General features: G+C 38.4%; 1 protein-coding gene across 1 annotated transcript; it reads left to right on the forward strand.

Annotated features, from left to right (window-relative positions):
- Nucleotides 1-2,064: 2,064 nt before the first annotated feature.
- LOC130232776 (transmembrane protein 151B) lies at nucleotides 2,065-13,678 on the forward strand. Its single transcript, XM_056462758.1, has 2 exons — nucleotides 2,065-2,580; nucleotides 11,077-13,678. Exons 1-2 carry the CDS (start codon nucleotides 2,521-2,523, stop codon nucleotides 12,835-12,837), a joined length of 1,821 nt encoding a protein of 606 aa, XP_056318733.1. The 5' UTR covers nucleotides 2,065-2,520; the 3' UTR covers nucleotides 12,838-13,678.
- Nucleotides 13,679-19,910: the final 6,232 nt, after the last annotated feature.

Here is a 19,910-nt window from a genome sequence, read left to right on the forward strand (position 1 = left end):
ATTTTAGACACAACGAAGAGCAGTCGTTTCTAAATATGTGTCTCTGTGAAGGGGAAACATGAGCTCTATGTAATTTCAGCTGTATTGCTTTGATTTTTGCGTCATCCAAGTGTCCTCCCATTCATCATCCATGATTTGTATGCTGAGAGATCTTTCACATTTCTCTTTCTGATGTTTTGTGTCTGAAGTACCACATTCCTTAAGAGTTCCATTAAAAAGAGCTTATAGCTTTGTCCGATATAGAAAACGTCTCTCCACAGCTGATGTCTTCCGATTCAAACAAAGTAGTGTCTCTCTCTACAAGGTCTCCTAATTGTACACAGCAAAATCCTCTGAGTAAAATTTACTCAGTTCAGAGAGCATTTGGTCTCTCTTTAAATAAGGGCAATCAGGTTGGTAATAAGTAAAGCTGCTGTTTGTGGAGTTGCTTAATGATCTTCTGCTGAGATTTTGAGAGATTCAGTGTATTATATATTTCAGCTGATTTCATCTAAGGCTGTGACTCAAGTCAGTTGTAGTTTTGTGTTTCTCTTCTGTTCATTAACAGCTGATGTTTATCTTCAGCGCTCAACCATCACCTAATTAATCCTGTCTGATTAACTTGAGTAACTTTAACTCAATTTAGAGAGGGGCCAAATACTATCTAAACCAGGGGCATCACTAGACACAATTTACACATGCCCCAGTAAAAATAGCCAGTGCCCCAGTAAATGCTTTAAGATATGATTTACTCTATATGCAAGTGTATTATTTGAGTGATAATTCCAAAATAAAGACGTTATTCTCTGTGCAACTAAACCAACGCTGGTGACAGCAATGTAGTTTAATCAAAAAGCAAACTGACACATCTCCGCATGTGCGCAGAGAACCCGCGCGCCTCTCGCATGCGCTGCTCTTTTCCCGGTGCAAGTCCCGGTAGTTAACATGCACGGCAAAAAAAAAACTTGCTGCTCACATGCCGCTCGTGTTGTAAAACCGGCGTAACAGCCTTTTTTGTTTTGCAAGTCGACAAAACTAAAGTTTAAGCAATATGATGGTGATCTTACTAAGCATGCCTCCTGATAGATTTTTTTTGTATGAAGCAACAAGGAAGGATGACGAGTCAGAGAGGTAAGACTTAATGAGCCTAGTTCTCTGCCCTGGGTCAAGTCTAAGACAACAGATAAGTCTATAAAATATATATTTTGTATTCTATTGAATTGTCTATAGAATTTCATTCAAATGAAATTAATATTAATGCAAAAGATTTCTTAAATGATCTTGGCATCACTCCAGTTGTGTCTTAACATTGTTTTATATATATATATATATATATATATATATATATATATATATATACACACACACATACATATACATATACATACATGCATACATTTTTAAGGGCGTGAGGGGGGAAGGGGGTGCGTATCCCAGTAGAGCTTTGTCTAGCAACGCCACTGATCTAAACTGAGTAAATTTTTGTATTTTGCTGTGTAGGTAGTGAAAAATATCTTGCTGTGTGATTTATTTATTTTTATTTTTTGGTAGCTGATTAAATGCCATACATACGTTTACAACATTTAATTTTAGTTAGCTTTTTAGTAGCTCAGCAATAAAACACCATCCAACCCCAAAGAGAGGATGGTGTGGCAAATCAAAGGTTACAATGGGCCAATTTTGGGCATCTCTGGTCTAAAAACTGAAGCTTATGATAAAAGGCCAAATATGCATATGCTGTTTTACTATTTGTACGTGTTATTTTGAGAAATGGACTTGCTGTTTTGCACATATCAATTCTGATCTGAGAAATGTACCAAAGTTACTGAGGAAAGCTGCTTTAAAAAAGGCTAAACATGCATTAAAATGAGGGACAGGAATTGCACAGGGGGGCATTGGTGCAATGTATCGGGACTATCTGTGTGTGGGCCAGGTGGGTGACATCAGTGCTTAAGAAAGGGGTAGCAGCTGCTCTGCCTTGCAGGAGATTGGAGGGGGACTCCGCTGACGTCCTCTGAATCCCGCTCAAGGAGAAACGCGCACATCCACAAACACACACACACACACACACACACACACAAGCGGGATCCACGCCGCTCGCTTTCGTGGAAATGTGTTTTGACGCTTCGCTGCCTGCATCCAGCGATCAGACGGGCGCGTGCGTTGTGAACAAATCCTCGATGCATTCATTTCCCATCATCACCATCATCCATATTTCTGGACGCACAGCCATCATAATAGCGACAGCATCAGCACCACCACAGTGAAAGGTGATGAAGCTGTTGGTGAAATGGTCAGAGCCGAGAGACTATTTGAGAAGAAATGCATGCACTTGAAGTGTGAAGGGCAAGGAGGAGACGGGATGATGTGCCGCTGATCATGCGACTTCGTCCGGGCTGCCGCTCTCGAGAAACCGCATCGGGACCCGCGGCGGATGGGGTGACTTTCCCGCAGGGGAAGACCCGCTCCGGGGCCGACACATCCTGAAGCGCCGACGGCTATCCCCGGGGTGTCTCCGCGGGCCAGAGGGACGGAGGAAAGATGCAGGAGGCGACGGCTGATGGAGAGGAGCCCATTCTGGACGGAGCTGCAAGGGAAGAGGTGAGACGAGGGCGTGCAAATTAACCCACATATCTAAATGCTGTGTGTTTTTGTGTCCACGAATACAGGTTAGCTGATATTTGATACTACAATCAGTGGTCAGTAGGTGTTAGATTAATGTTGAGCACAGGAAGAAGACTGTCACGACGTGTATGGCAAGCCGTTTTAACATTTTTGGCTGTTTTTGGTAAACAATCCAGTTTTTGCAGTTTCACTTGTAACTATTTTGACCATGATTTTTGGCAGTTTGTTTTTTGACAGTTTGTATTTTTGACCGCTATTGCTTGCTAGTTTAGGGAAAAGTGGGGACGATTGCAACATGGGGCAGTTGCAACAAGACTTTTCGCTCCATTCAGGAATAAGCTTGTGATGTAATTCATACTACATATTCTCAGTTCCTTCAATCTGAGAGAGATCAGCCCTGTGTGACCATTCCTTCAGTATAAAACTCAAATTTTAGGTGAAAATTTTTAGGTCCAATTACAAAACTTATTTAAAAGCTTGCCATATTAACAATGTACAATTTTTATTTGATCAGTTTCAATGTAATTTAATTTGAAAACAATGATTTCTTTGATTCATTCATTTAAAAGTTCAAAGAAGTTTAGTAAAGGTTTTTGTTTAGTTTTTTAGGTCTGATAATTGGTTATAGAGTGGAGAAACTATGACGTCAATTTGTATGCAAAAACCCGGAAGAAGGTTAGCATTTTAGCAGTTCCGGTTCCCTCGTCCCGAAGGGTTTTTTCAATGGGATTTCAGTTAAATAGCTTAAATAAGGTTTGTGGCTAACACAAACTCAAGATTTCACATTTTGTTCTACGACATAAAACACATCAGTTACATCTCACTCTTGATTTTTTAAATCGGTTATGCTTCTTTAAAAAGACGGTGGCTATCAAGTTGCTAAATGGGACTACAGGCGGTGTCGGAGACATTGTACGTCATCGAACTGATCTGGTGTGTTCCAGCACAAGCGCAGCCCGCTTGTGTTGGGCATTTGGATTTAAGTATTGTCATGAATAGTATTTTATAGTTTGTAGTACTTTTATAATTGAGAATTCATATTGTGTGTAGATAATGCTTTCACAGGTAAAGACTGTCAAGACAGATTAATTTGTTGATCATTTATTTTAATTAAACGATATTATGAAGATACTGCTCACCAGTGCTGCCTGTCTCTTTCCTGCTCCCAGTAATGCAAACGTGTGGATAAATGAGCAAAAATACCTACATATTAACTGTCATTTTAAAGTCATCGAAGGATTTTCCATATTTTTTTTTCTTCATCTGAACACGTTTAACTCCATCATAACTGCAATATTTACACTCCTCCATAAAATTTATAGCATATGTGACTATAGGCTGCTTTTCGCTGTACTTCGTGACATAAAAAGAATATTGAATGTTGTAAATTGTTTACATTTTAAGACTTTTTATTTAAAAACAAAAATTATTTTATCTACAAAGTCAAACTCTATCTTGGCTCTATAAGGTTCTTTCAGTGAGCCAGTAAACATTTCAAATGCATGCACGAGGACCAATTAGGATTAGCTTCGTCATGCCACTGGATAGCTCCATTGACAGCGGGAAATACCAGAAAGAAATCAAAATCAGAGTCGACTAAATAATGCTGCACCACACAAATTTAAGAAGAAACCTGAAACTGAAAAGATGCGTGTAAATGTGACGATTTAGAAGCATTTTTTTGTCATTGACATGAAATGTTAAATTTTACATTGTTGAAAAAGTTATTAAAGTAATATATTAAATTTGAAACATTTGTATTTATGTATATAGTCAGTGAAACACTTTTCAGTGTTTATTAAACTGTTAAATTGTTAAACAACTCCTCATTGTCTGTTTTCTTTTAAAGTCTTTGATATTAAGCCTTGAAGGGCAAATACTTAATTTAATTCATGAGGCATATAATTCAATATATAATTCAATAATTCATATAAAGCACACAATTCAATAACTATTACCATATTAATAACGTAAAATTAACATCTTCACTGGACAAATTTTTTAAAAATGCAACTTTCTAAAACATTGTTACAACACCAATTTTTATTTTATTAATTAAATTAGTCAGCAGACTGATTGTATTTCTTGAAAAGTAACGCTTCAATTAATGATTTGCTAGATAGAACCTTATAACTCTAAGTGGAAAATGACATTAGAATTAGAAGCTTCTATCTGCATTTGACGTGTTTTATTTACCCCAATTTGCAAATTTAAGAGAATATTGATAACATAGATTTAGAGTACATTAAGGGTGTCTGTCATGTTAATATATAAAAGAGAACAGTTACACACGTATTGTTTGCTTTATGGAATGCAAAAACTTTCAATATCTCAAAATCATTTACAACGTAGATGGAACCTTACAATTCCAAGACGACGATATATTATCATATGTACACATACGTTTGTGGGTGTCCAATAGATGTGGGTTTATTATATTTAAATTTGGGGTTTCCACAAAAAAACTGTCTCTGAGAAACTGAAGAATATGCAAAAAGTGTTGCAACTGTCCCCACTCTCCCCTACTTAAATGAACAGTTTAGCCAAAACTAAAAAAAATTCTGCCGCCATGTAGACCTAACTCAGCTTTCACTTGCCATACACCTGTTTTTAGTTTTTCTTTCTTGAAAAATGTTGAAAAACTGCAACCGTTTACTTGAATAGTATTTGTTTTCCTACTATGCAAGTCTGCTTTGGTTTTCAGCTTTCTTTAAAATATTTTCTTTTGTGTTAAAGAGAAGAAAGAAACTCTTGAGGGTGAGTAAATAGTGTTAAATAAAATGTATAGCCCTAACATAGAGGCCTACCTTTTAAAAGATAGTTAACATCTTTCAGTTCGCTCTTTGATTCTAAAAAGCAAGACCCCTTATCAATCGACTATCTGCCAGTTTTTCAAATAGGTCTTCAGATGAGTTCTTACATCTTAACATGATGGCTATTTTTCTGCAACTGACCACAGATAAATATTTAATGTTCACAGTACAATCAAACCAATTATTGGAAGAATTTTTAGCTTACCAAACACTAGACAAAGAAAAAAACATTAGTAGCAAACATTTAACACAGACTTACCTGGATGAGCTTGTGTTATCATTTTACCCACTGTGATTTGGCCAATCAGAATTGAGTATTACAGAAAGCTGTATAACAAACGATTATGAAAATAATTATAAAAGAAACATTTAAGGATACATGTTGATTATATGAAAGTCATATTATAGATCACTTAAATCAGCTTGCCATATGACACAATCAAGCATTACTCAGACTAATATTTCATTGTTGTAGTGCTGAATATTGAGATGTTTATTATTAATGTCTCTACACAGGGAAATTGTGCCGTATATTTCATGTTAACCATATGTTTTATCATTGCACTGCAGCTTTTTTGTTTTCCCAGACTTTTCCGTCCTCAATCTGGGTCTCTTTTGTTCCTCACCTTTTTCTTTGAAAAAAAGAGTTCATATTAGCACACTTTTCTCTTGTTTAAAGTCTGTATGAAATTAAAATTTACAGTGTTTATTTTGCTTGCTCACATTGTTTATTCTTAAAGTGAATAATAAATTCATGCTCTGAAAATAATAGTTTGTTTTAGTAATCTTTAATCAAATCTGACCATTTTCTTCAGCCTTTAGAGTGGTGGTTCTTCTGTTGATGTCAACCTCATGGCTTCCATAGCAACTGCATATTAAAACCCCCTCTTCCCGTTAGTTTACAGTGAGGCAATGATATGCAAAAGAAAGCCCCACCCATACTCAATAATCAGTTCCAATTTGAAGTACACCAACACATAGATATTTATGTTAGATATTGCCTAAACTCTCAGAAATAAAGGTACAGGAGCTGTCACTGGGGCAGTACCTTTTCAAAAGGTACATATTTGTACCTGAAGGGTCCATAATGGCACCTTAAAGGTACTTTTCAGGTACATTTGGGCACTAATATGCACATTTGAGGTACCACTGTGGACTCATTGGGTACAAATATGTATTTTTTTTAAAGGTAATGCTCCAGTGACAGCTCTTGTACCTTTATTTCTGAGAGTGTACGCTATTGTTGTCTATTGTAAGTAATGCGTCAACAGAGCCGCCATTTTAGTACAGGGTAGCGCTCCTTTGTAATGAATGTGGGACGCAGTGGAGGACTGACCATCCGGAGCCTAAGATATATACATATATCTATGATCGGGAGTTTTCCCGGTGGTCAGTATGCAAGTATTTTTTTAAATACCCTTATATTTTACATCACTTTTCTAAAACGATGGATAAGTGACCACATGGGCATTGCTGACAAAGAGCGTGTGTTTGTGTGCATGGAAATGTATTATCCTCCCTCCCTGTTAAATTTGATCTAATCTGTGCCCTGAAACACACCCCCTCTCCTGCTTTCTAATTCTAACAGAGGGAGCGATTAATTTGTGACTGAATCTTCATTGTGAACGATTCATGTAAATCATCGATATACCTGCTTCTCAGTGTGCATAATATCCACCTTTCTGATCTAAATGGTAATAACATTTGTAATATTCAATAATTTAGGGTGGAAAGTATGCACATTGATGTCATCAGGCACTCTTATAAATTACTTCAAAAACTAGCCATTACTTCACTTAACCGACAATAATACAAGTTTCTAGCACCTCAGCGTCTTGTTATCATATTTCATTTACATTGTTTGCTGATTTTATTCAACAAAACTAGCATAAGCATAGAATTTAGTGCAAGTTGGTGCTACTTTGCCTTATGGTCAGTGCAGTAAGTGACTGTATTATCATCAATAAAGTTCATGATCACAAAAGTTCGTAACATACAAAATCGTAAAAACGAAATCTTACCTATAAACTGTTATGCTTTTATGCTTTCTTTTCTTTGTTTGCTCGTTACTACACCTGTATACAGCGCCAATCTGAAGATGCTGGTATTATTACCATCACCATTATTGTCTCTATATTTCTGCATGTATCGGTAGTTGCAAAGACTTTAATTTCAGTATGTTGATGTCATTGATATATACACTAGATATCATATAAGGACCCTGAGTATACCGCTGCCACATTTGTACAGTGCTCCCAGGACAAACGTCATTCAACCGCACTTAGTCAAGAGCAAAGCCAATCTGAAGATGATGGTATTATTACCAAGTGCAGTTGAATGACATTTGTCCTGAGAGCACTGTACAAATATGGCGCATTGACGCATGCTCAGGGTCCTTATGTGATATCTAGTGCATATATCGATGATATCAACATACTGGAATTAAAGTCTTAGCAACTTCTGTTACATGCGGAAATAGGGGTACAGTAATGGTAATGGTAATAATACCAGCATCTTCAGATTGGCTTTGGTCTTGACTGGTGCGGTTGAATGACTTTTGTCCTGGGAGCACTGTACAAATATGGCGGCGGTATTGATGCATTCTCATGGTCCTTATGTGATATCTAGTATATATATCGATGACATCAACATACTCAAATTAAAGTCTTAGCAACTTTTGATACATGCGGAAATAGTGGTGCAGTGATGGTAATAATACCATGAAACGAAACCAATGAAAGACCTTGACAAATGAAAGTTCAATACTGCCAGATACATAAACAGGTTTTCTAATATTTCAGTTTTCCCCTTATCTGAGTGCCATAATCACGCGACGCTATAAAGGAAGTGCATCACCCTCAGCATAAGTAATGCTTCAGTGTAAGTGATTTTTATTCTTTCCCCAGGCCCTGGCAGAGAGTTTCCCTCGAGGCTTGTGTTTTACAACCAGCCTTCTTGGCAACGTCTCTTTCTCTTGCACTCGTTTGGTCTGCCACTGTACTTAGCCCTTTCCCTATAACATTCATCACGCTGTTCCATCTGATAGATGTCCTCTCACTGGTACAGCATCCGATCAAAGGAGGGCCTGTGTTATTTCAAGACGGATAATGACTTCGGTTAGGTCAACAAATCTGTGACAAAGCTCAAGACCAGAGTCAGCATTGACCTCCAGGCCCTCTATATTAACAAACTACAGCATTTCTCTCTCTCTCTTTCTCTCGCACTCTCTCTCTCTCCTCTATTCATTCACTGGTGCTGAGTTAACCTCCTGTCTCTTGTTACATGGAGATCAATGGAAATGGAGACTGCTCCTAAGGAAGAGAGCTGCGAGTCATATCAGAAATGCAGTTTTAAATTAATTTAGAAGGAAGTGTAATAGGCTACAACAGATAGTGAGCTATTTCTGTAGATTTTCATGTGGCATGTGATGTTGAAGGGATAATAATGAAAGACTGGCTTTGACAGTCTCTTGACCTACCAAAATACTTCTCTCTCTATCTCTCTCTCTCTGTAACGATATATATCATATTCCTTCTTTAGTGGATTGTTTCTTAGTATTAGGTTTTCTCTTGCCATAGTCCTTGAGAGGGGTCTGGATGCAGACCTGGTGCAGATGCAATCTGAGCTGCATTCAATGCTTTTTAATGGGCTCACCTAACCCCACCTCTAACCCTACCCCTCACAGTGACGTCACTCGCTCCATTTGAGTGCATTGTGTCTGACATTGCATCGCTGAGTGATGCAGTCTCAGCTTGCATCATAAAAGCTGCATCCAGATACTATTGGAGCCCTTTGTTGTTCGGTTATTTTCTATTCAGCAAACCACAAATTGTTAATATTAAGGGAGAGCTTTTTCTGTTTTGTGTCTTTAGAATGTGTCTGTGAAGTATCAGCTCTTAATAACTCACAAATATGTTATTATTCTACACTCTCAGAAATAAAGGAACAGGAGCTGTTACTGGGGCAGTACCTTTTCAAAAGATACATATTTGTACCCAATGAGTCCACAGTGGTACCTCAAAGGTGCATATTAGTGCCCAAACGTACCTAAAAAGTACCTTTTGAGTTACCATTATGGAATCATCAGGTACAAATATATACGTTTTGAAAACCTACTGCCCCAGTGACAGATCCTGGACCTTTATTTCTGAGAGTGTATGTTGTAAATGCCTTAAAGGGATAGTTCACCCAGAATGTTAAATGTACTCTCCCTCAAGTAGTACCAAACCTTTATGAATTTTTGTTTTGATGAACACATAAGAAGATATTTTGAACCTGTAACTATTGACTTCCATAGTAGGAAAAACTAAAATTGTATGGAAGTCAATGTTTAAAGTTTGTTTGTTGCAAAAAAATATCTTCTCTTGTGTTTAACAGCAAAGGAAAACTGCTCTTGACTTATGTTAGCTCAATAAGAACACATTTCTTTGACCTATATGCTGATATGGACTATGCTAATCTATATGCTAAAATGGTATTAATCATATCTGGTATACCATATTTTTACCATTACACAAACACTGTAGATTCACATCCGTGTTTATACTCCACAGTAAAGTGAATTATGCAAGTAGCTAGCTACATTAGTCATCTAAAAGCCATAATCCTCCAGCTACTTCACTCAAATGTTAATTTCTTTGTGGTTTAGAAACCGAAAGGTTATGAAAGAGATATCATAATGTACTGTGTTTGCGAGTCTAGATGCACATTGAAAAGCTAGGATGAGCAATATTATTAATACTACTTTTTAGGATGTCATTATATGGAATCAAGCGGTTGGGATGTTTGCGCTTGTATCACTTATTTTATTTGAAAGTATTAAATATTTAAAACAATGTCATAGCTTACAACTGTAAGAGTAAGACTGATTTATGAAACGTTTGAAATAATGGTCTTGTATTGTCAAATTATAAATGGTCCTCATAGTAATGACAGGTCTTTTTGACTTAAAAATATGGTTGTTGATTGACAGAAATGTCTTTAAATTCAGAATACAGTAGATAATAATTTGCATTACCTTAAGTAACGTGACGTGATGGGTAGCGAAGTCACCTCACAGCAAGAAGGTCGCTGGTTCGAGCCCCGGCTGGGTCAGTCGGCATTTCTGTGTGGAGTTTGCATGTTCTCACTATTTTCATGTGGGTTTCCTCTGGGTGCTCCGGTTTCCCCCAAGGTCCAAAGACTTGCGCTATAGGTGAATTGGGTAAGCTAAATTGTCTGTAGTGTATGTATGTCCTGATCCTCAGCCCACCTCATAAAAACTAAATGTTACCAATCACCAATATGGTGTGGCTAAATATCAACTTTGATATAAAATGGCCTTGGGAGTGAGTCAATAAGTAATGTTCCATATTAAAATAGCAAACAGGGCTTCTCAACAGCTGTTAGCAAAGCTTGATGTTTGCAATTAAAAAGTACTTGAGTGGACTCCCAAAGCTGGTATAGGGTAACTATATATCTATATGTCTATTTTTGCAATCTTATGTGCATATATTTTATTGCTGGCTAAACCAAGAGTCTGTAATTTTCATCTATGCAATGTTCATTCTGTTTTACATAAAAACTAATTCTAAATATTAATGTTTAAAAGGTATTATTATTATAGCCTATTGATTCCACATGCTTGCTCTCAGACCCTCTCTCTGTCCTCTCTCTACAGCAGCGTCCGGTGAAGCAGTCCTTGGCTGCCTCTCTGTGTCGAGAGTCTCACTGGAAGTGTCTTCTCCTTACTCTGCTCATGTTCGGCTGTTTTGGCACACTGGCCTGGTGCAAGCTGTGCAAAGTTCCAGTGCTTGCTCCAACAGAGCCAGAAGCTGCAGTTGAGGAGCCCGGACACCCCTCTACGACCTCTGCAAGCTCCGATGTCTTCACCCCTCTAGAAGGGGATCTGGATAGTCCTTGTTCCAGCGGCTACATTTATATTCCTCTGGCTTTCCTGGCTATGCTGTATGTTGTTTACCTGGTGGAATGCTGGCACTGCTACTCCAAAACGGCCATGTTGGCTCAAGCAGAGGTTGCGGAGGTGTACGAGCGCGTGCAGAGACTGCAACAAGCAACACCGTGCATTTGGTGGAAGGCCATCAGTTACCACTATGTGCGACGGACAAGACAGGTGACTCGATATCGCAATGGAGATGCCTACACCACGACACAAGTGTATCATGAGCGTGTAAACACACACGCGGCAAGCTCAGAGTTTGACTACGCTAGGTACGGCGTCAAAGACGTTTCAAAGGAACTAAGGGGATTAATGGATCACCCGGCCGTGCGGCTGCGCTTCACCAAATGCTTTAGTTTCGCAAGTGCCCGAGCTGAGGCTGCCTACCTCACCCAGCGGGCACGTTTTTTTGGTGAAAATGAAGGACTTGATGATTACATGGAGGCACGGGAGGGAATGCATTTGAAGAATGTGGATTTCCGTGAACACATCCTAGCTTTCCCTGACCCAGCCAGACAGCCCTGGTACGCCAGGCGTAAGGTTTTCTGGCTGGCCTCGGCTCTGCTCCTGTCCTGGCCACTTCGGGTTGTTGCGGAGTATCGCACTGCATATGTGCACTACCATGTAGAGAAACTGTTTGGGGACGCTGATGACAACAATAGAGGCGATGTAACCGAGAATGGTGGGAGCAACGAAAATGGGAACGGACCTGGCACTGGATCAAGCTATCGTGCTATTTCACGAGTTAATACAGTGGACATGACAGAGCTGGAGTGGCACATTCGCTGCAACCAACAGATGGTCCCAAGCTACTCCGAAGCTCTGTTGATGGATCCTGGTTCAGTTACCAATCAAGGTACCAGCACTCCTCCAGCGGGGCAGGGGGCAAACTCGACAGCGAGTGGCCCAACTCTTCCGGTGGCCTTCACCTCTGCCTACTTGCTCCAAAACTGTCCTCGGTGCCGCCGCACCACGAGCAGCGCTTCCCTTCCATCCCGACTCAGAGGCCCGACCGCAGCTCTGCTGAGTGGAACTATGGCTGGGATGAGAGCTAGTGGATCAGGAGGCGGTGCTGGAGGTCCAGGACGACTGGTTCTAAGCAGGAGCGGCTTCTCATTGGGACGACTCCAGGCCCCTCGTCCTCCGTCCCTCTTCCACTCCCGAAGTGTCGGTGGAGGACTAGCAGCAAGAGGAGAAGAGACAGGTGGAGGAGGGGGATTTTTGGGTTTGGGATCCAGACAAGATGAAGAGAGCAGAAGAGTGCTGGAGGGAGAGGGTGACGAGGAAGAGGAGGCGGTAAATGTGGCGGAAAGAGAAGAAGAAGGTGAGAGAGAAGGGGAGCAAAGAGAGCAACAGGAGGATGCAGAAGAAGAGGAAGCAAGGGAAGGAGACAGACCTCCTACATATCAGGATGCCTTTTTCTTCCCCGTGTTGATTGTGCATGGAGAGGAGAGCTGCCATTCAGGTGAGGACATTTCCTGAAGAAAAGACATTAAACCCTGATCAAAAAGAGCACTAAAGTGTCAGGAGTAGAGAAAGACCATTTGAAAACTCATGGCCAATTCAATAGAGTGTGAAGGGAGTCATTTGTCAGTTGACCTTTCTCTAAGCTCCACTTCCCTTGATCACTGTTGCTAAATCGGACAAACTGTGCAAGAACAAACTAGAGATTAAAATATACCGTGTTTTTAAATTTTAAAGTATGCATGCTTGGTGATTAAACAAAAAAGGTGAGAACCAAGGTGAATGCTGATCACAAGAAACTGAAAAGAGATGCAACTTGTTTATCAGAGTTTAATTAATACTACTTAAAGATTAGGAAAAAATACAGTTTGTATCGACTTCAGGTACCTTGTGCCATTTTACTAGTGACCGGATAACATGGTTTATCATTATTAGAAATTATCCTCTACCACAGATCTTCCATAGACTTTCACAAGAAAAGCTCGTTTGAGAAAAACATAAATGCCAACAGTTGCTAAAGTGGGACTGGTCTTTTTTAAAGCGGCACTTAGAGAAGGTTAAAGTGGTTTATTTTAAGCCCAACCTGAGTATGAGAATGCATAAAAATGTCCAAAGTGTCAGACACCTATTGTAAACAATGACTGACATTAATATAAACGTATCTATGCAATAAATAAGAGAGGGTTTGTAAAATCTAAAGGGGATACACAAAAAAAGACATCTCCCAACGTACTGCTCCTCCTCTGGTCATGGAGAAAAACGCATCAAAAGACATGCTACCAAAATGAAAGGCAGTCGAAAAGTCTTCCAAAGATCATGAAGAGTTTATCAAGAGGAATGTTATTAATCTACATAAACACATAGCCGATGTAAAGCTGTGTCCCACACGTCAAAAAAGTTTTGTTTTCTAAAAAAAAAATACAAAAATGGAGCGAGAGAGAGAGACACCTGATTAGCTTGCACATGATTTTGCTCTTTGAGATATTTCATTATAACTAGGGCTGGGCGATATGGCAAAAATGCTATCTTGATAATTATTTTCCATATTGAATGATAACGATATACATTTTGATATATGTCGGTAATGTTTCAAGGTTTAAAAGAGTACCCAACAATGACTGAAGCCACAAAAATTACTGGGTCAATTAAATGGCATAACAAATTTTCAGTTTTGGGCAGTACTGACGTTTTAAGCTTAACTACATTTCTCGGTAGCGTTGCTACTTTATAAATCAAGCAGCTTTTCTGTAGCAAAGCAATTTTTTAGTCAAGTAGCGCAGTAGCGTCCACACAAGCTACATTTACCAATCGCAGATCATTAAGTGACGGCATCGACATTCACGCAGCTGTGAGGCCAATATCTAGCTGATGAAAGTAAATCCATATGATGGCTAGAATGACGATTCCTTCTTCCTGTTTTTCGGAGGTCGACAACAAACTTTTTGGTGCAAGAAATTTGCATATATATTAAATAAATTATACTATGGAAATTCATGATAGTTACTAATGATACTACATTATGTAGTGTAATTAATTATTGAAGAGTTGTAAATATATATATACAATATAATGGTTATTCCTAAATATTTCCCTTTAATATAAATTACTATAGTATTTTAAATGTGTAACACCTGGGTTTACTGGATTTTTTGTTTTTGCTGTTATATACTATAATACTTTTTGTTTGGTACAGCATATTATATGCAGTAAATAATTGAACTGAACAATTCTGCCTCAAATGTTTCTTTCACAGTTTTATTGATCACTAAGATATGATTTTTAAAACACTCTCAATTTGAATCTCTTTAAAAATCATGGACAAAACATTCCAAGCAGCAGAGCTAGTACGCAAAAAAGAATTTCTACCTGATTCATTCTTAAATCTATATGGATAAATATCCCTGCTACGTGCTCTTGTAGAATGACAATGTACCTCACTAACTAAAACGTAATAATTAAGGAAATATTTTGGGACCATTTTCTTTAAAATCTTAAAAAATATCACTAATTTAAAAATTTTTAACCTATTCTCAACTTTTAAAAAATTACTTTGGCTGTAATGTTCATTATTTAAATGTGTCAGTGGAGGTACTTTCATAACAATTCTACACAACTTATTTTGGGCCGTCTGCAATTTATTTTTCATTTTTTTAGAACTACCGCTGTACCAAAAAGCTGCAGCATAGTCAAAGTATGGCTGCACTAATGAACTTGCTAATTTTTTTTAAAGTTTGGGTATCTAGGAGCTCTGCCTGTCTTGCTAAAAACCTCATTTTAGAACAAATTTTTGAATGGACTATAACAGCCATCTTTTCACCTGTCAAATTACTATCTAAAACGCAACCCAAATATTTCACTTCCTGTTTTGGAGGAATAATTTGATCCTCTACTTTTATCTCTGACTTGACACATTTTCTTAGTTTCGCAGCTGAACCAAATAAAATAAATTCAGCTCAATAACTTTTTCAAGTAGCTTGCCCAAGACTGCAAATTTTCAGCCGATAAATTTTTGGTGGACGAAAATTCGGTACATCTCTAATAACAACAACACACTTTTCGATTCTCATTGTTGCACATTTCTGCCGTGTGATTGGCTCGTAGATCAATATAGAGTAGAAAGTCCAGAGCTTATCATTGTTATTGACATAAATTTTATTGAGATTCGATATCGTTGATCGGCCCAGCCCTAATTATAACTGTGTTTTCTTTTCCTTTTAACATTCTCTCACTGCTTCTGCCGCTTTTTATGAAACAGATCTTTGACACAAACTAATGGATCATATTATTGCAGGAATTGTAATCACAATAAGCCATTTTCTTACAGCTTCATTTTTGTCTTTCTACAGTCTAATAAGTTCCAGTAACAAGCTTTTGGTTTGTTTGTCAAACTAGTGAAAGTATGTGGAGATATTTTCCAGCACTTAGGTTTTCAAAGTATGTTTTATATTTATTGTTTGTGTTCAATGTATTTTATATTTATCGTTTGTACGACAGCGTTTCACCAACTTTGCCTCATAAAGAGCTTTACACAGAACAGCACCTCACAGGCATAAATAATGGTACAGCATGTTGCCTCCGTCGTAGCCTCTGTGCCCATCCGTGATTGGCTGAAGTGTCATGTGAATAAATAGGCCAATTGTGGACGAGACTGCTTAGTGTGCCAAGACACATCCATCTCCTGGTAACTGTGAATCTTCGTAAGACGTCTTACTAGTGAGTTCACTGAGGCATACACATGTGAATGTGTTTTGTAATGGAAAAATGTGTACAACGCAAATCTTCCTACTTCTGTCAAGCTTCTAATATAATCTTCAATATACATTGAAGGAAGAAATGGACAGGTTTTGTCCTATCATATGGCATGCAGATGTGCTCTCTCTCATTTATCCTTTAGCAGGTCATGTAGATGTTGCAGCTGTACTGCAAATCATTTAAGAACACCTTTAAGAGAAAGAGAATATTCTTGCAATACTGTTGAAAATGTTGTCACAACGTGAATGTTGATCTAACAGTGTTGTGGTGTCTATTTATATCACAATGAGAATGTGTATGTCATCTGTGTTTGACTGTGTGGTGCGTTTCATCTACTCACCTGTTGTTGAGACACAGATGGCAGAAACGTAAACTACAAAATACTTGAATTTCAAGAAATCTGAACTCAATTGGATGCACAACTTTTTCTGATGATATGTTTAGACTTTTTTTAGACTTTCTTTTTGCTGTTAATTTACTTCATCTCAGGCCATCAAAGATGTAGGGGGGGGGGGGGGGGGGGGGGTTTAAGCGGAGTAGCTAAGAACATGGACCCTTTTCACATTTCTGGTTTTCTCATTATTGGAAGTCATCGTAGTTAGGTAAACTTAGAGCACAGTGAACCGGAGAGTACAACAAATAAATGTTTTTTATATTCCTATTTGCTAAAATAATAAAAGAAAAACTCAACAATAGTGTTATCAAGACTTTTAGAAAAAGGAAAACAATTGTGTGAGATTGATAACAGCAGCCAGAAGAAAGAATGTCAAATTTACTGTCCTGTATTTACCTGCCACTTTATTAGGTACACCTGCCCCACTGCTCGTTAACGCAAATTTCTAATCTGACAATCACACGGCAGCAACTCAATGCATTTAGGCATGTAGACATGGTCAAGACGATCTGCAAACCGTTCAAACCGGGCATCAGAATGGGGAAGAAAGGTGATTTAAGTGACTTTGAATGTGGCATGGTTGTTGGTGCCAGACGGGCTGGTCTGAGTATTTCAGAAACTGCTGATCTACTGGGACTTTCACGCACAATCATCTCTAGGGTTTGTAGAGAAAGATCCAAAAAAGAGAAAATATCTAGTGAGTGGCAGTTCTGTGGGCGCAAATGCCTTGTTGATGCCAGTGGTCAGAGGAGAATGGCTAGACAGTAACTCCAATAACCACTCATTACAACTGAGGTATACAGAAGAGCATCTCTGAACGTACAACACATCCAACCACACAGGCTCACAAATATTGGACAACAGAAGATTGGAAAAACGTTGCCTGTCTGATCAGTCTCGATTTCTGCTGCGACATTCGAATGGTAGAGTCAGAATTTGGCATCAACAACATGAAAGCATGGATGCATCCTTCCTTGTATCAACGGTTCAGGCTGCTGGTGGTGGTGTAACGGTGTGGGGGATATTTTCTTGGCATACTTTGGGCCCATTAGTACCAACTGAGCATCGTGTCAACGCCACAGCCTACCTGAGTATTGTTGCTGAACAGGTCCATCTCTTTATGACCACAGTGTACCCATCTTCTGATGGCAACTTCCAGCAGGATAACGCGCCATGTCATAAAGCTCTAATCATTTCACACTGGTTTCTTGAAAATGATAATGAGTTCACTGGACTCAAATGGCCTCCACAGTCACCAGTGCTCAATCCAATAGAGCACCTTTGGAATGTGTAGGGAACGGGAGATTCGCATCATGGATGTGCAGCTGACAAATCTGCAGGAACTGCGTGATGCTTTTATGCCAATATGGAGCAAAATCTCTGAGGAATATTTTCAGGACCTTGTTTAATCCATGACATGAAGGATTAAGGCAGTTCTGAAGGCAAAAGGGGGTCCAATCCGGTACTAGTAAGGTGTACCTAATAAAGTGGCTGGCGAGTGTATATTACGAAGTAATAACACATCATAACAGTCTTGTGTAAAGGGTCCATTATAGGTGCCATAGAATGCATTAATAGATTTTAATTTAATTGATTAAATAGGTATGTGGCTAAGGCAATAATTGTTAATAATAAAACGCAGCCTGGCATGCATATTAATGATCCTATGTGGAACGTTCTATGTTTTGTTACGATTTTACTCATACAAGAATGAGAAAACAATGCTGTTTGAGGCCCACTGTACATAATTTCCATCTACTGAACACTTATTATTATCTATGCCTAGGAATATCCATATTTTCATTCTATGGCACCTTTAAAGAAAACATCTTACTCTAGCTGAATCTGTGATGCCGAATGATTGTTAAAATGCAAATCAATGGTTACCAGCACATTTAGAATAAAAAATAAACATACTGGCAAAGCAATATTAACCCTTTATAAGGCACTTAATGAAATCCTGGGGTCCGTTCTTTGTACCTCGTTTAAATATTCTAAGATGATTTGGCAGATCCTGGATCTTTTAATCCTGATAACTGATCTCTGGCTAATTTGGTTCTACAAACAAGTTCGCGAATCAGATTAAAATGTCTGGATGAACTCATCTGAGATCGCTGCGTGTGTTGTGAAGGACAGATCTATCAACAAGAGTATTCATCATGTATTTCAATGCATATCAATGTAGTTCTACATTTAGAGAAGATTTTCTCTATAGTAGCCTATAGGCCTACTCAGGTTTTTTAATTGGCGTAAGGAATAACTGTTTAAATTAATTTTGCATCAAAAAAGCAATTTGATATCGGTAAAGGTGTCTGCAACTTTTGCAAAGCATCAAATCACCGTCATATTAGCGGTCAAAACACGTGCAGGACTGCATAAATTATTATCCTTATTATAAACAGTCGAATATTGTGCATATGCATATGTATCTAAAAAGTTCATATCAATAAATGTTCTCTTTGAACCACCAGGTGGCAGGCTTTTATTTCGGAGCGGAGATTGCATAATTTTTATTAACATATATTTTTTTACTTTTTATATATAATTAAAAATATATATTTACTATTTTCCCAAGTGTATATAACTGCTGTAAGAAAATATCAGAATTTGGTACATACTTTTAGTATTACCTTTGCTCGAAATCCCAATCTAATCCTGTTTATATGAAATGAGCCTGCTTCCGAGCAGGTTTGAGCTACTAAAACTGTTGCTATGACAACAAGTCTCGGATGAGTTTTGAAGAACGAAACGATCCTGGATTGTGTCAAATCGTCAATATGCAAATCCAGCTAATTGAGTAATCCACGTACAAAGAACGGACCCCAGGAGTGTTAGTTATAACAAGACTTCTGTACTTTTAAGACTTGTTATGTTTTAATCAAGGTCAATGAAGTCACCATATATGGTTAAAGGGTAAGTACATTTGGCTCCGGTCAATACATTCAGGTCTTTTAAACTAAACTAATCCATTGGTGCAAATACCAGAGCATTACTTAGAACATTATTAGCGTTAATTCACAATCTTGGCAAACAGATATGAGCACGTTCCCGACAATCTGCAGCAGACGTTTCATAATGACGTCAATCAGATTTTGGGTATCTGAAAAGTCAGTCGCACATGCCAATGCAATCTTACTCTTTTATGTAGGTTGCGGCGTTCAGGCTAAGCACAAGTAAGTACCACTGATGAATAATACAACACATGCCCATTGTGAACAAACAGCATCTGCTCGTGTGTGAGTTTGCACCCTCACACACATCATTATGAGTCAGGAAGCTCCAGACTGCCATAAACATGCTCAGGATGCTTTGCCAAAGACATTGAATGTTGTAGTTTCTTGTGATTTCGCTTTCTAAGACCTTAGTGTATTGTTAGGAGCCTTCGGATTTAATTGAATTTGTCTGTATGTTTCTCAAAGGGCTGGCATCCTCCATTTTGGAAGGC

This window comes from Danio aesculapii, chromosome 7, assembly GCF_903798145.1.
Source record: "Danio aesculapii chromosome 7, fDanAes4.1, whole genome shotgun sequence".
Classification (NCBI taxonomy): domain Eukaryota; kingdom Metazoa; phylum Chordata; class Actinopteri; order Cypriniformes; family Danionidae; genus Danio; species Danio aesculapii.

Bases quoted from the DNA above. Each gene is read 5' to 3' on its own strand.
- LOC130232776 (XM_056462758.1), top strand. From the start codon at position 2,521: ATGCAGGAGGCGACGGCTGATGGAGAGGAGCCCATTCTGGACGGAGCT. The intron at 2,581-11,076 runs GTGAGACGAGGG...CTCTCTCTACAG, and splicing joins ACGGAGCTGCAAGGGAAGAG to CAGCGTCCGGTGAAGCAGTC.